This window comes from Rhinolophus sinicus, chromosome 14 (genome assembly GCF_057876585.1).
Source record: "Rhinolophus sinicus isolate RSI-liver-muscle chromosome 14, RSI-T2T, whole genome shotgun sequence".
NCBI classification, from domain to species: domain Eukaryota; kingdom Metazoa; phylum Chordata; class Mammalia; order Chiroptera; family Rhinolophidae; genus Rhinolophus; species Rhinolophus sinicus.
In genome coordinates, this window is record NC_142514.1 from 179,953,797 (window position 1) to 179,970,784 (window position 16,988).

The 16,988-nt window shown below is 50.7% G+C and overlaps 1 protein-coding gene across 1 annotated transcript in view; it reads left to right on the forward strand.

The window, feature by feature from the left end:
• Nucleotides 1-1,569: 1,569 nt before the first annotated feature.
• Nucleotides 1,570-16,988, forward strand: part of FADS2 (fatty acid desaturase 2) — a 32,119-nt gene continuing 16,700 nt past the window's right edge. Inside the window, exons 1-4 of the mRNA XM_019719044.3 lie at nt 1,570-1,992; nt 10,062-10,172; nt 11,790-11,987; nt 12,104-12,205. Of these exons, the coding sequence (XP_019574603.2) occupies nt 1,786-1,992; nt 10,062-10,172; nt 11,790-11,987; nt 12,104-12,205 (618 nt within the window). The 5' untranslated portion in view covers nt 1,570-1,785. The remainder of the gene's footprint in view (nt 1,993-10,061; nt 10,173-11,789; nt 11,988-12,103; nt 12,206-16,988) is intronic.

The following is a 16,988-nucleotide window of genomic DNA, read 5'->3' on the forward strand; positions in this document are numbered from 1 at the left end:
CTTCAAAGCCAGAGGCCTTGTTCTCCTCCTGCCTGGAGTGTGCGGCAGGAATGAAGGACGGACTGACAGCGCCACGATGACAGTGCTATAGAGGAGGCCAACCACTGTGGGAATGGCATGAAAGGGATCCCGGGTGCCCCCCCCCCCCACTGTCCCCTTCCCCACCAGTTGGCCAGGGTGAGCTTCCTACCCCCCACCCCCTGCATCCCCAGCAAAGTTTCTACCATGGTTCCTTTCCACTGACCTCATTAGGAGAGAGGTAGTGTGGTGTCTGGACAGGGCCCAGCTGTGCCACTTGCTGCTAACCTTGTGCTTCTGGTAATTTCACCTTTCTTAAACCTGTCTCTCCATGTTCACATATAACAATATGGATCGTTTACCTTACAGGGTTTGGTAAGAAGCTGATGAGGAGAGTGTGTCATTCAGGGACCTGGAAATCATCCCATGGAAATCTGAAGGCCCCTTATTAACTCCTGATTCTCAAGGTTTTTCTCCCCCCTCCCCACCTCCCTCTGTTCATCCTTACTTCCTACTTGTCCTCGGTCAGCCTTCCGGACAGGTGTCTTGGGCAGCCTTTTCCTCTGGGCTCTGATTCTAAGTAGCCCCATCTAGCTGGTCTGGGGGCCTGCCGCTCCACCTAGCCTTCTGATACCCCCATCTTTATTTCCTGGAGTCTGTACACCACCACTGCTCAATTAACCGTGTGTAGTCCTGTAATGCTTCCATGTTACGTCTCCCAACTAGGCTATGAGCTTGCTGAGTCCAGGGCAATGACCGTGTCTTGTTCATCGCTGCTGCCCCCCTCCCCCCGCCCCAAGGCTCTTTTCTTAGCACAAGGAAGCAGAGCAGAGGTTCTTTTCTAAGATCGTCTGATTACAGGGTTCAGAGCCCTAAATGTGCCCGAGGCCAGCTCGTTCCTCCAGGGAGGCTGCAGGAAGGCGCCAATGTGGAGAGCGCGCACAATGTGGAGGTATTGGAGTCCCGATTCCGGCGTGCTGGGGAAGGGCGGCACCTAGCCAAGCCAGTACCGGAGTGCAGCTGGCCAGCCTGGAGGCTCTGCACCGCCCACCAGCCTGCGGGCCCCCACCGCGGCGCGCCGCGCGGCGGAGCTCTCTTTGTGCGGGCATCAGGTGCAAAAGCCGGGGGCGCGCCGCCGAGCGCGCGGAGCCTGGCAGCCGCCCCCGCTCGCCGCCTGGCTCCTCAGGGATCTCCCGCGCCCCAGGCGGGGGCGGGAAGAGGGAGGAGGTCCGACACGTAGCGGGCCTTATGGCAGGGCTAGAATCCGCGCCGCCAGGCGGGCGGGGGAGCCGGGGATCGCCGCTCCTGCCCGCTGGCCTTCGAAAGATCCTCCTGGGCCAATGGCAGGCGGGGCGACGTGCCCGGATTGGTGCAGGCGCTCTGCTGATCACTGTGGAAACCCGGGCGGCGGGGAACGCGGGAGGATGCGGAGCTGGGGGCGGGGGGAGTCCGAGGGGAGGGCGGAGGAGGTGTCTGGGCTCTGAGCACCCGAGAGTTTTTACTGGTGGCAAAAGTCCATCGCAGGCTGGCGGGCGGAGGGCGGGGCGGAAGAAGGGGACTGCTTGGGGACACTGGGAAGCCAGGGATATTCCTAGGGCTATTTGGCTGGGATACTCCTGAGCAAAGGCGAGGCGGCTGGGGGGAGGAGGCGCGGTGGGAGGAGGAGTAGGAGAAGACAAAAGCCGAAGGCGTGGAGGGCCCGGCCTCACACTCGGGCAGCGGGCGCCGGGAGGCCGCAGCACACCGGGATCCCGGTCAGCAGGCAGCATGGGGAAGGGGGGTAACCAGGGCGAGGGGGCTACCGAGCACGAGGCGCCGATGCCCACCTTCAGCTGGGAGGAGATTCAGAAGCACAACCTGCGCACCGACCAGTGGCTCGTCATCGATCGCAAGGTCTACAACATCACCAAATGGTCCAGTCGGCACCCGGGGGGCCACCGGGTCATCGGGCACTACGCAGGGGAAGATGCTACGGTAAGGGTCTGAGGGTTCTCCCACCACCTTTCTCTGCTGCGGGCGTGAGTCAGGAGCCATGGGTCCCAGGGCGCCAAACCTCCAGCGATGAATGGAGCTTGGGGCGCCCAGGAGAGAAGGAAAGTGTCTACAGCGCTCATCCCCTGCCCCGAATCCTCGTCCCATGGGACAGCTGGGCCAACCTGTCATGGGTGTCGGATTTTGGACCCAGGGAAGCAGCGCTGCGGTGGAGATCCGAGCGGTGGAGAACCGTACAGGATCTACCGCGCGCACAGGGACTCACGCGTTCGCTTCTTCCGCCGGGTTCACCCGATGCCAAGGACGCCCAAAGGGGGCGCTCGGGCCCTAGGGCTTTGGCGCCTCTAGCGTGGAAGATGGCGTCTCCTGGGCACTGAGGAAAGGAGCAGGAGAGGAACCAGGTGTGGGACTCGGAGCGCGTCCCTCACTCTCCAGCCAGACTAGGGGGCGGGGGAAGAAAGCTCGTCCTCGGCCCTGGCTAGCTCCTACCTGGAGTGTGGTCTAAGGAGGTCCGCAATGGCTGCTGAGGAGAGACCGCCTTGCACCTCCTGTTCCCACGCCCTCAAAGACTCCCAGGACCCACCCCCAAGGGTCAGTCTTCTTGGGGGACCCGGGTGGGGAACTGGTGGAAGGCGAAAGGGCTGGAGTTTGCAAAGCCCAGGTCGAGAGGCGCGGTGAGCCGCGTGGATTTAGCAACACTAGGCTGGCTTGGCAACAGGTCCAGCTGTAGCCGAGGTTACTCTGGGACGTTCTGCTCAATGGTCCTCTGTTTTAAATCCGGCAGGAATGCCCTTCCTTCATCTTGCTCAGCTCCTATCCTAGAAGCTTACTGCCTCCTAAGATCAGACTTTTAGGGAATGAAATGTACTAACTGGGAATATAGTTGAATAATGGTCGAGTGAGCCACTGGATCCCCCGCCACACACTGGGACCAGATTGGACAAAGGCCATGGGAAGTACTGGGTGTATGGGAAGGGGACTTGAGAAGAGATGCAGGAACAGGCTAGGAATCAAGAGAGGATTTTTTAAAGCTGTTGAGCAAGTGGCTTTGCCCCTTGGGGTATGGACTTCTTGGGGGGTTAGGGGCATGGACTTCTTAGTCCGAGTTTGGGAAGTGACAGTATTTATGGGCCTTGCAAGTTTGAGGAGGGACTGATCCGCAGAGAGGTCACATCCCCTGCAGCACTTTAATGCACTGTTAGGAGCCAATCAGCATGCAGTCACCTCACTGGAGGCCAGAAGTCTAGGAAGACCTTGGGACAATTCAGAGCCCCAGCAGGGAATTTTCCTGTTTCTGAAAAAGAGAAGACTCATCAGTCTGGACTGCCTCTTCCCCAGAAGGATGACCTATTGAAGGGCAAGTGTAATTGCCATTTGAGCCTTCTGCAGAAGTTAAAATTTGGCCTTGCCCGTCAGAATAAAAGTTGTTTAATTTTTACATCTCACTAAGCACATTAATACCTGTTAACCTCATTTATCAGAGCCTCGGATCAGCCCTGTAGGATCTCTCATTGCTCTTAGGTTTACAAACTTGCTCAAGCAGTAGCCCTTGGGCCTAAACTCAGATTGTCATCACAGTCCTCCCAGCCCACCTTCCCTCATTTATCCCTCCCTCCCTCCCCTCCTATTCCACCTCTGATTATTTTCCCTCTGGTCTTCTGGAACTTCTCCTTGCCTTGCTGTGGGCAAAATGAATCCTCACCCATGTCCCAAGAGTGTATCTGCTCTTTTCACAGCAGAATCTGACCACTGCAGAACTTTCCCCACTGAGGACTTTTAATCTTTAACTACTATTTCATCACACATTTATTCAACCTCTCCATGGCTCTGAGCTGGGCCCAGGCACAAAGAGGAATAACCCACAGTGATCACATCTGCTGGGTTTGCTTCCCTCGTTCCTCTCAAACTTTGACTTGAATCCGGAACTTTTGCCTCGAGACACCAGCTCCCCCACACCCCTGCCCCCATTCCCACCTTGTCTTGTCACTTTCCTGTCCCGTCTTCATCAGTGGCCTCTTAGAACACAAAGAAGAGGTCAGGATTCATTCCATCTTTTAACCTGCTCCTACACTATTCGCGTGAAAAGGCAATAGATTGGAAGTGGAATGGATCTCTGTCCTCCTTTAGACAGGGCAGAAGGGGTCACGGTGTTCAGAGGCAGAAGACCTGGTTTTGAGACCCAGCCTTATGAATTCCTAGGCCGGGCACTTACCCTGACTTCCCTTTCCAGGCCTGTGAAATGGGAAGGTTATCATCATGCTCAAATGGGCTGTGTGTGAGGTCATTGTTTAAACTTCAGAATGCCCTCTTCACGGGTTATTACTGTTTGTCCCTTAGCCTCGTGTGCATGTTCCCAGCACACATAGTAGGGAGTTCAGTAAATAGGAAAAGGAGTATGTAGAAGGGGAACCTAACTGACCCCATTTTTGCCAAAGGAAAAGGCATTTACTGCACATGAAATTTCCTCCTCTGGTTGTGCCTGGAGGGCAGCTCCACCCGGTCAGGTAGATCTGGGTAGGAGCAGTCACCGGGGAGATCCATACCCACCCCCAGAGTCCCCGGGTATCTTATTGAGATGCCAGAGAGGCAGAGTCCTGTTTCCCACTGTAATCCCATCACGCCCAGGTTGCATGTGCCTGGCATCAGCAGGGACACTTACCAAGGACTCTTTGGGCATAGAGCACTGCTTCACAGTCCTCTGTTCCTTCTTTCCCTTGGAGGGAACATGGCACAGGGGCTTCCTGTCCTGTCTGCATCTCTGTGCAGCAGAAAGGAAGTCAGATACCCTGTCTCCAGCTGAGAAGCCCGGGTCCCTCCTCGGCTTCTCCCTCCCTAACCACCTGTTCCACAGAGTCCCGGTTCCCAGGGCTGCTGCCTGCAACATTGTATGCCCAGAGTTGGCTCCTCCCGCACTTTTCGGGTCCTGGGCTAAGTGTGAAGCTGGATTAGAGACCAGCCTTGCTCTGCAGAGAAGGTGGACAGAGCCAGGAACAAATCACGGCACCTGATCCTCAGTGCAGTGGGAGGAGCTGTGAGCTGTACCTGGAGCAGGGCGGGGGCAGGTAAGATGTCTTGCAGAAGTCGGCAGGTGTTGGAGCTGGGCAATGGCAGAAGCAGGAACTGTGAAGTCCAGGAAGTGTGACATACACATGTCTTCCATTGTGGAATATGGACGTTCTGGCAGCATGACCTCCCTGCCCTACCCCACCCCCAACACACACACCTACCTTACTGGGGGCAGGTTCCTCTCCATTCTCTCAATAGGTTTGCTACTCCTTTCTCTTCACCTGTGTCCTGGGCCTGCTTCCTGAGGAGTCTGGCTTCTTTCCCTGCCAGATGAGAACAGAGCCTGCTTCCAAGTTTTGTTCCAAAATCAATGTTTGGGTTGGCCCTGTCTTACGTAACCCGGCAGAATGTCTTGTACCAGCAGGTACTTCTGTAATGGAACAGCTATTGGGAACCTTCTGCAAGTGTGTGCAGCACATCTGTGACACTTTGAAGGGAGAGACACCGTGATCAAATCACAGGGAGCAAGAAGCTCATTTTGATTGAGGACCGTGTATTAACAGTGGAAAACTAGAGTTAGGAACACCTGGAGTGTGACGAAGGGAAAGGAGCTTTGTCTCTCTGTCTCCTCATCTGTAAAACAGGACCTGCCTCAGAGTTGGTAAAGATTAGTGGCTTCTGTACATAACGCCCATGGCTCAGTGGCTGTCCCACACAATCTCAGCGTGCGGTCCCCCTACCGACCAATAATGTGTAGGTGTTGGAGAAGGTGAGGGGTTCGGGTGTTCCAGAAGCGTAACCCAAGTTGTGCAGAATGGTGGAAGAAGAGTCAGGACATGGTTGCAGAGTGGAAGTCTCTTGGGGGCAGGGGTTACGCAGCCGTGGGGTCCTGAGTTCCCACATGCACTTGTGAGCCCTCCTGTTAGGCACTGCTGTAGGCCCTGGGGTTATTGCAGCAAACGAGACAGGCGTGGCCTTTCGGAGCTTATATTCTCATGGATACAGATAATGGAGAAGTGAGTAGAGACTGTTCCCGACTTACAATGATTTGACTTATAAGTATTCAACTTGACGATTAATGTGAAAGGTGTTAGATGATTTGCCCAACTGTAGGCTAATGTGTGTTCTGAGCACGTTTAAGGTAGGCTAGGCTAAGCAAAGATGTTTGGTAGATTAGGTGTATTAAATGCATTTTCGACTTCTGATATTTTCAACCTATGATAGGGTTTATTGGGACGTAACTCCCTCATAAGTCAAGGAGCATCTGTACATGATATAGCTTGTGATGTTGATAACTGCTCTGAAGATAAAACAGGACAGTGTCCCAGAAAAAGTGGGGCTGGAGCATGGCTATGGGGTGGTTGGGAAAAGGCTTTTTGAGGTGTGTCCCAAATGGAGCTGGCCCGGGCCGCTATGGGAGCAGGCCTCCAGGCAGAGGGAAGAGACGTGCAGAGGCCCTGGTGTGGGAGCAAGCTTAGTGGACCTAATGGCAGTTCCCAGCAGGCCTGCTCAGAAAGCTGCTGGATCTAGCAGGGACACTAGACAATCCAACAGCGCTTGGCGTTCTAAACTTGCAGGAGGCGTGGGGCATGTGGGGGAGCAGTTCCTGAGTCGGGTGAACCTATTTGATACTGGCTGTGCCACTTGGAACACAGGACGTCATCTTCCTGAGCTCCGATGTCTTCATCTGCTAAGCAGGGCTAGAGGCATCAGGGAGGTAACACGACGCTCGGGTCCGCTTCCCCTGGCCTCAGGGAGGTGAGGCCGCCTGAGCGCTCCACTAGGTTCCCAGCTCCGGAGACATGACCTGGACTGGTGGGGGGCGGTGGGAGCTGGAAGTGGGGCGAGGCACTTGCAGACTACTGTGTTGAATTCTACCTCTCTATGAAAAGTGGAGAGTAATCGTTTGATTGTCAGACACAACAGTTGTCCTCAGGAAGCTGTCTTATCAAGGATTTCCTGTTCATTTCTCAAAAGCCATGGTCTGATGTGAGGAGGACCGAGGAAAGGGCTCTTTTAGGCTCTGACTTTGGAAGCCTCTGCTGAGCCTCCCCCAGGGCCTCCTTACAGCCTGCCCAGGGCCCCTGGGATAGCCGCACGTCTCTTCTCTGAAAACAGACTCCATCTAATTCTCTGCTACCATCCCTTTTCTGTTCAGCTAGGGGTGCACAGACCTTTTTTAAAAAAAAACTCTAGGCCCAGTTTTCCTCTGCACAAAGTGTTGCTTTGTAAGTCTATTCTAGACACAAATAGAACAAAGACCAGGCAGAAGGACTTGGTGCCAGTCAGGAAACGGGAGAAGACTGGCAATTACCATGTTGAGATACTTCGGTGGGGTGTGGGGGGGCGAATGAAAACATTTTTATTCGCTGTCAGCATTTCCCCCTTCCCTCCCGCATTTTCTTAATTTTGAAAATTTGCAAACATACAGAAATGTTGAAAGAATAAATGAACACCAGTATATCCTCAACCAAATTCACTACTCTTAACATTTTGTCACATTTGCACTCTCCCTCTTTACACGTATGCATTTTTCTTTCGCCAAATCATATGAAAATAAGTTGTATCATTATACCACTTCTTCCCTCAATTCTTCACCATCTTCTAAGAAGTGGGACATTCTCTAATATAATCACACTACCTTAGTCACATTTAAGAAAATTCATAGTAATTCTTTAATATGATCCAGTCCACATTCAAATTTTCTTATTCAAGCCAAAAATAAAAATAAAAAAAAATAAAAATGTCTTGTATAACTGCTGAGGTTTTCCCTCTCCAAAAGGGAGCCTTTCAACTTGAACATTGCAGTTTTTATACCTTTTTTAAAATCTCTGTTTCAGTCTCTTTTAATCTAGACATTAAACACGCACAGGCACACGCCCTCACTGTTTTTCCTGATTGTTTCTCATGGTGTCATTTTGTGACCGGAGAAGACCCTTCTTGGTGTGGTGTCCAAGTTCTTGGCGTCTCGAGCAAAGAATTGAACGAGACACAGAAATACAGTGATGAGAGAGCAGTTTATTAGAAGTGAAAGTACACTCCAAAGAGATAGGAGCGGGCCCGAGCACAAAGGAGTGACTCAAAAGGTGCAGGGTGCCCAGAGGACTTGTAGGTTTGGTTTCCCTCTCCTCTAGAGTGGGCCACTCCTCTCGAATTGTGGGGCTGCTTGGTTGATACTTGTGATTGACAATGGCTAATGGTTATGGTAAACAAAGGAAAGTTTGGGCTGAGAGGAGAGGGCTTTTGGGCGGTTATTTTCCACAGGCCAGGTTGGACATGCAAGAACATTACCTGATGTATCCAGGCATCTCAGAGACCCAATTCCTGTCTCTAACTGCCTGCCTTATGCCCTCCTTGAGGGACGTGATCCCCATAAATCTCTTTGGGAGGTTGAGGGACAGGACATCTCCTCTTCTGTATCTGCTTCCTGCTGAATGTGGCCGTTGTCCCTACCTATTGGGGATTCAAGGGACCCGCGCCCTATTTGATCTTAGATGCGGGGAAGAGGTCTCAAGACCCTCCTGGAGGACCATGTTGACCTCTGTGGTCGGGATGTACTGGAAGTCTTGGTGGGGCATTACTTGTATCCTAACGGGCCCTAGATGAGAAGAGGTAGATTTTAGTTAATAAAAAGTGTTGGCCCAAGAAGCAGTACTCAAAGTTGTTGACACAGGGTGACTGCATGATGAAAAATTTGTTTAACTTCACGGAGCCTGTGGTCTTTCTTCTTCTTTAACTGGTCATTAAATTATTATTCACCCTGGAGCAAGGCTTAGAAAGAAAGCTGTGCTACAATGACTATAATCAACAAGCATAAATCACAAGCTTTAGGGTAATTATCCAAAGCAGGGGGTCGGAGACGTCTATGACTCAGGTTAAAAACAATCTATTATTTATGATTAAGAAACTGATTTGAAAAATGATTACAATCTGGGGCTAGGGAGCTAAGACGCTAGGGAAAAAGAGACTTAAAGTTTTTATTGTGAGGGGGCTCTGTCGTATCAATTTGCCTTTTCCTCTGTCCTAACAATGTCTCAAAGTTGGTTTGATACAGGCTAAACATTGTTTACCACTGGGACATCATACTGTAGCCCATCGGGACCTGGTGCCAGCTCATCTCCAGCAGAGATGCTGTATTTATTATGAAATAATTTATGTAATACACATAATACATGTAGAAAGAAACTGGAAGGTAATACGCTAAACTATTAGCAATGGTGGTCACTCTCTGGGTATTTATTTTCCTCTTTGTTCTTCCGTATATTTTCTAAATTTGCCGAAACTATACACTTAACTTTAAAATCAAAAAAAGATCAAAACAAATTACTTTTTAAATTTTTTAAAAGCAATATGGAAATGTTAGAGAAAGTTTGTAAAGTAATGAAAATAACGCAAGCCATAATGCCACCACCTTACTATTAATAGTCTAGAACCATTCATAAGATTTTTTTCATAATTTTCGTAATTACTTTCATATTTTTTCAAATTATGAAAAAACTTTTTTCAGAAATGCTTTTTACCTAATTCTGCATTTGTTTTTGGTTGAACATGATCTCCTAAGCACAGTTTCCATGCCCTGGTAGTCTCCAGCCTTGTTCCTTTCGTTGATTGCCAAGTGCCAGTGTGGTGGGTGGTACACTTTGCCAGGTCCCAGGGACCCAGCAGAGGAGCCCACAAAGGCGCAAGTCCTTTCCGGGCCCTGCCCAGTCCGCTGCCCAGGCTGCAACCGCGCGGTGCATCTCCCTGGAAGGGTGCATTTTTCTGATTTGCCCAGAGGCAGCTGGAACATCCACGCACACACCTTTGGCGAGCTCAGCGGTTCCTTGTCAGGCAAAGACGCAGGTGGCACCACTGTGGGAGCCATGCACTGAGGGATCTGCCCGGAGATGAGGGCTGAGAGAGCATTTGGGCCGCTCGTGGCAGGCCCTGATGGTGCCCAAGTGGGAGGCACACAGAGTTTCTGCTGATGAGCCCTGCCCTCCGTGGGCCAAGGCGCAGGCTGAGGTCGAGGTCACCAAGTCTCCACCTCCCCGTCTGCTTCCCAGGATGCCTTCCGCGCCTTCCACCGCGACCAGGATTTCGTGCGCAAGTTCCTGAAGCCCCTGCTGGTCGGCGAACTGGCCCCAGAGGAGCCCAGCCAGGACCGAGGCAAGAACGTGAGTCAGACACAGACCCCACCGAGAAATGAGGGAAGGGTTTCCGGGAAGAGGGTTCACCTCTCCGAGGCAGAGCGTGCAGGGGGAACTATCACCTGGGGTCAGGGAGGACTCAACCTTTACAGCCAGCCTCACCCCTTGCTGCCAACTTGGGCTGGCCTCCCACTTGGAGTAATTCATTCCCAGCCTGTCCACCTCTGAGGCCTTGCCAGAGTCAGGCCGGGCAAGGGTCATCCCCTCTTGTCCAGTTCCCCCACTGTTATGTCTCCTTCCTAGGGAGATCAAGGCCATTTCTTGTTTCCTCCAGAGGTCAACCTCCCCTCCCACTGGATCTCCACATCTGCCCCTCCTCTTGCTGTTCTCTCCAAGGCTGATGAGGAGATTGCCTTTATTCCTCCTTCACCTGGGGATCCATCTTCCACCCTCTTCCAGGCAGGCAGCTTTTCTCTCCCCACCACACCACACCCCGCGCCGTCCTTCAGGTTTCCCCTTCCTGACCCTGCTTCTCCAGCTCCCACCCATTCCCCCTTTTCACTGCTACTTAAGTGGTTGATAGGAACTCTTCAGATTCTTTACTGATCACCCACGCTCCCAGATCTGGCTTCCTCCACCCACACGCCACCCTGCCCGCCTTTCAAAGTCCCTGTGTCCCAGTAGATACCTTCAGCCCCTGCTCGCCACGTCCTGCCCCCTCCTGCCCTGCTCCTGCCTCCCAGCTTCCTTCTTTTTCCCAGCAGTGCCCTCGTTTCCCCACAGTCATCCTTGACTCTGCCTCCATCTCCCCTGCCCCCCCAGTCCTCCTGTCTCCTTCCCTGAGCTCTCAGATGCAGGAACTCCGTCTGGCACCATTTTGTGTCTCCCCCACCTCAACCCCCTCAAGGCCCAATAGGCTGCCAAGAACAAGTGCTACCGTGTTAGGTGGTAGAAAAATGCAAGCTTCTCTGTGTGTGTGGTAAAATAGACATAATATAATGTGTACAATTTTAACCACTATTAGGTGTGTGGTTCAGTAGCACTAAGGACATTCACGATGTTGTGCACCCACCACCACCGCCCACTGCCAGAACTTTTTCATCACCCCAAACATTACTCGCCCCATTAAACATAACGAGCCCCATTAAACACAACTCGCCATCTTCTCTCCCCTCAGCCCACGGTAAACACTATTCTACTTTCTGTCTGTGAATTTGCCTATTTGTATGTACCTCAGATGAGTGGAATTGTAGAGTATTAGTCCGTTTATGTCGGGCTTAATTGCACTGAGCATACTGTGTGTCTTCAAGGTTCATCCATGTTGTAGCACGTGTCAAAATGTCCTTTTTTAAGGCTGAATAACATTCCATTGTCTGGCTACACCACATTTTATTTAGACATTCGTCCATCGATAGACGTTTGGGTTGTTTCCACCTTTTTCCTATAGTGAATAGTGCTGCTATGGACACGGGTGTGTAAAAGGCAAGCTTTTGAGTTGAATGCTTTCTCTGCCACTTACCTGGCTGTGGACAAACACACAGTCCCCAGGGCTGTGCCAGGCCCAGGCAGGCATGTGGTAATGACAGCGGTCATGGTGCACGGTGGCTGGGTGGCTGACGCCTTCCCTGGTGGCTTGCTCCACAGTCCCAGATCATCGAGGACTTCCGGGCCCTCAGGAAGACCGCTGAGGACATGAACCTGTTCAAGAGTAACCACCTGTTCTTCCTCCTTCACCTGGCCCATATCATCGTCATGGAGAGCATCGCATGGTTCACCATGTTTTACTTTGGCAATGGCTGGATTCCGACCATCATCACGGCCTTTGTTCTTGCTACTTCTCAGGTGAGGCGTGACACCCTCACCTGTCACTTGAAGCCCCCAACTCCCCCAGCTGGCAGAAGCCTGCATGGTGCGTGTGTGCTGATGCTATAAAAGCGTCTGTGGCCCTCTCTCCCCAGGCCCAAGCTGGATGGTTGCAACATGATTATGGCCACCTGTCTGTCTACAAGAAGTCCACGTGGAACCACCTCGTCCACAAGTTCGTCATTGGCCACTTAAAGGTAAGCGTCAGCAGCCCTGGGCATCCGTCCTATCAGTTAGGGCATGGTGCAGTGCCATCTCACTTTACCCTAAGACTAGGTCTTCTCTCAGGTCAGTGTCTGGGCTGAGCTGCGAGCCTTTCAAGTGCTCCACTTCTCTGACCTTCTGAACCCTCTCTCCACGTCTCATTAGACACACAAAACCAGTGTGCTAGTTATGAAAACAGGCACCCGTCTCCTTTGTCTATTGACTCAATTGATTGCATTGTTTGCTCCTTATCTAAAAGCTTATCTAATAAATTTCCTTTTAGTTTTATGGCTAGTACAGAAGCAGTTTATCTTGATGAATGCTTCTCTTGCTGGGTAATGTGAGCTGTTTAATACATCGTGTTGCTCTTGTTTTTCCTGGGGTGCCAAGAAGCACAAAGCAAGATCTGAAGTAACTAGCCTTAGTCTACGTCTTCTCGTGGTTATATGTATCCTCCCCTCCCATCACGTGTCATTTACACTTTTAGCTTTATTTTAACCATTCTGTTATATGAGTCCTTTATCATAAGCCATCTCAGATATGCGTTCGGTTATGAAAAGGAGAGACCGTCATCAGGGAAATCTTTAGATAAGGGACATCACACAATGTAATGATCAGCTGAGCCCAAGCATAAGAGTTGTTTACAAATCAGAAGGGAAGGCACTTCTACTCACCGTCCTACACATGAAGAGGCCAACCCAGAGGAGCGTCCCATGTTTCCTACAACTCAGCAAGTTTGTGAAACAAGCTGGACTTGCCACGGACCTTGTGTGATCTGATAGGTGTTATCTCCTTGGTCCTGAAAATAAGTCCTTGCCCTCTCTGTCTCTGAAACAGATCGTCCTCTGGCACAGCCCTTTCCCAATAGCCCCAGCGGCTTCCTAAGAAAAGCTGCATCCTGAAGACTCCACCCTTCCCACCCTGGCCTGGGAAGAGCTTTGTGTCTGGGATAACTTATCTCCCTGTGACCCAGATGCACCGAGCCCTGGGCTTGCAAGTTCCAGATCTGGTTGGAAGTGAACTACCATTGAACTAGTCACCAGTTCCACAGCAAGCGGTTGGCCTGGCGTTGAGCCTGAAGTGGTCTGAAAATCTGGTTTCTTTCCAGAATTTCAGGGTTGAAAGGGTGCATATAGTAGAGTGCTTTGTTTCATTTTATGTGCTTTTTCTGTTGGATAAAACCCTCCTCAGTATTGGAAAGTAACATTTTATTCCCAACTCATGTTATCCCCACTCACTTAACAAAGGTGGGCTGTGTCTTGTTTCCAGATTCTGGGCAGGAGCCAGGAGGGCCTTCCTTGCCTGGTGTCCCCACGTCCTTGAAGGGCCCTGGAGTATGTCTCCTGTGTCACATGGAAGCCAAGGCCAGGCAGAGGACTGGCCTCCATGTACAACTCTGGCTTATGAAGTCGGAATTCTGGAATGACGGGAAGTCAGTCCTTGGGCTTGGACACTGCAGGAGGTCAGGGACATGGCTTCCACTCAGGGCTGCCAGCTGTGTCCTTCATGCGGTGTCTAGGCCAGTGGCATGGCCCCACGGCTCACCCAGGGGTGCCTCAGCATGAGGGTGATCACAGCTTGCCTGAAATCGCCTGGCACTTGGTGGCAGCTATAGACAAGTAGGTCCATCTGTTCCTCTGGTCCCTTTGCTGGGACAAAAAGGCTGGCTGCCGGGAGGTCCTCAAGTTCCATGTCAACTTGGATGTTCTAGCACAAGCTGGTGAGGACAGCGAACAGGGTACAGGGAGCCGTGAGGGGATGGGACCCACTTCTTACCGTCAGCCTACGCTGCTGTAGGATCCCAGGTGTGAACTTCCCCTTTTCCTTCAGCCCATGTCACTTCCGATGGACATTTCTTCCAGAGGGTGATCTTGTACAAAGACAGTTCTGAGCAGTCGCTCCTCTGCTTAAAACCCTTTTAATCGTTCAGCACTGCACTGAGGAAAAAATGCAAACTGTAAGGCCTGACGCCATCTAGGCTCTGCATGTGGAGATGGAAACGTGGAAACCCACCACCCTTTTTACAACCTCATCTCGGGCCACCAGGGCCAGGACGAGGGTAAGGCAAGGGAGACACTCACCTAGGGCGCAAAATTTAACCAAAAAGACTCAGTTAACTGAGATAAACAACATTTTAATGCAATATTTTTTGAAAAATCAAAATTAATGGTAAAAAAAATCCACAACGAACAAAATATCAACATTTTAAATAAAGATCAGGACTGTGCTGAGCCATGCTGGAACCCGAAGCAAAAGGAAAAATGTGCGCCCTATATACATGTTTGTGTGCTCTTTTCTTAACGGTTGATTTTTTGCCCCCAGATAATTAAAGTAGTAGAAAAGTACTAAAAAACTGGAAAGTCGGTATATTAAAAATCCCAACGTTAAGTTTAAATATATTATTCATACCAAAGTAGAATTTATTATTTTGCTTCAGTTTAATTGAAAATAATTTAAGATTGTCACTTGGTTGAGAGAAACCGTCACACTTAGCAGTTCTCTCAACTGACAATGAGATGAACCAAAAAGTAGATTTTGAAAATATTGTTGATGAGTTTGCATCCATTCAAACCAGGTTGCACATTTTTTCTTTTCCCTCAGACTCTGATATTATTCAGCCCAGCTCTGCTGGCCACAGTCCTGGGTGTCTGGCTGAGAGGCCTTCCTCTGGCTTCTGGAACAATATACTCTCCCCTTCCCTCCAACCCCAAGGCCATCACCTAGGCTCTTTCCCTCTGTTAGAAAAGCAACCCTCACTTGGCCTGGCCCCCTCCTGCCCAGCCTACAGACCAGGTGCAATCCTTCTGAGCGGTCTCCGAAACTTCTCCAGGCTCGCTGGCCCCATCTCAGTGTGGTGTGGGGCCCGACTCCCTCACTAGAGTCGCCTCTCCTTCCCCACTTCATCTCCAGGGAAGGCAGCATTGGCACCACATTCTGAGAACACAGGGGCTGGGTCATTGTTCTAGGGCCCGAAGAGCTTCACAGTACCCAGGAAGGAGTGTTCGTGAAGGGTGAGAAGGGCTTTGCCTGGCAAAGAAGAATGGAAGAGAATCACAGCTAAGGAATGGCATGATCAAAAAATGTTTTGTCCTTCCATCCCATCCAAGTGCAGGGACTGCCCCCCTCATGGACTCTCATCCCCGTCATGTTTACAGCCCATCTTTGTTTTCTCCAGTTATTCCTTCAACAGACAGCTCTTGATTGGTGTATTCAAAACATCACGCTTACTCATAACGTGCCTCGCCCTTGCATTTCTTTGTGTCAGAGACACTTCAATTTCATTCTTCCCAGGAATTTGGTTTCTTTTGGCTAGAAAGGCTTATGCGTCATCCGATGCCTTAATCCTCTAAACTCACTCTTGACACTTGGTTTTGCTCTGATGGTTTTCAGGCCTGCCTGCTCATTGGGCCTAAAGTCAGCACAAAGGCCACAGCTGCTCACAGCTATTCCGCCCATGGCTCGTAGTGTCCAGAGAACATGTTAGTGCCAAAAGCATGTTCCAAGTCAAATATTTATTTTAGCAGTTAAGCCTTTTTGTAGGTGGCCAGACCCGTGGCCAAAGCATTGATTGATCCAACAACAGTTCACCAGTAAAGTCTTGATTCTGAAGAGCCAGGAGACTCTTATTTCTTTCTGTGCATTATGGGGCAACTTTGTGGAGGGATGTGTCCTCAAAATGTAATTTCTGGGGAGACAGAAATTAGTGGCCTGGAAATAAATAACTCACGTAATGCTTCTTGTCGCCTAGCATCATAACACTTACATGTTAGAACTAGGAAGCGCTTACCTATGCTTAGCGATTGTTTATTCAGTCTTCCCTATAGCCTTCTCAGCGTGATGTAACTGTTTTTTGTTTGTTTGTTTGTTTTTTAATTTATTTATTTACTCCCTTCTTCAGCCTCCCCCTGCCACTCCGGTTCAAGCCCTTGTTTCTCAGTCTAGTTGTGTAGGACACAGCTCCCTGGCCCATGCTGGTGTTATGAGCCTTGCGCTCCCCCGGCTGAGGCAGTTGGTCGGCCACGCACGGTGGCTCACGGCAGCCCATGCAGACCTCCGGCTGCTCACGGGCTGCCCAGCACCAGGGAGAGCCGTTGTTCACAATCTTCGCTGTAAAGGGCGCAGCTCACTGGCCCATGTGGGAATTGAACTGATGACCTCGGCGTTAGGAGCACCGCGCTCCAACCACCTGAGTCATTGGGCCGGCCCTGTGATGTCACTGTTCTTATCCCTTAGTACATAGCGTGTCTGCCTGTTGGGCTGTCTCTTGCAAACGACTCCATGAGCCCTTGTTTGTTTAAAAGAGATTTATTGAGCTATAATTCACATACTATACAGTTCTCCCATTTAAAGTGTGTAAGCCGATGACTTATGAATATATTCAGATTTATGAAACCATCATCACAATTAATTTGGGGACATCTTCATCACCCCAAAAGAAGCCCCACACCTCTTAGCCATCACCTCTCGACACCCTTATCCTTCCCACCACCACCCCTGCCCCTATCCTTAGGCAGCCACTGCTCTTTCTGTCTCTAGACTTCCCTATTCTAAACATTTCATATGAGTAGAATCATGTGACATGTGGTCCTTTGAGACTGGCTTCTTTCCCTTAACATGAAGTTTTCAAGGTCCATCCATGTTGTGACACGTGTCAGTACTTCATTCCTTTTAAGGCATGACCAGACAGCCTTCCATTGAATGGACCTATCACAGTTTACTTATCCATTTATCAGCTGATGGATATTTTGAATGTTTCCACGTTTTAGTTCTTTTGAA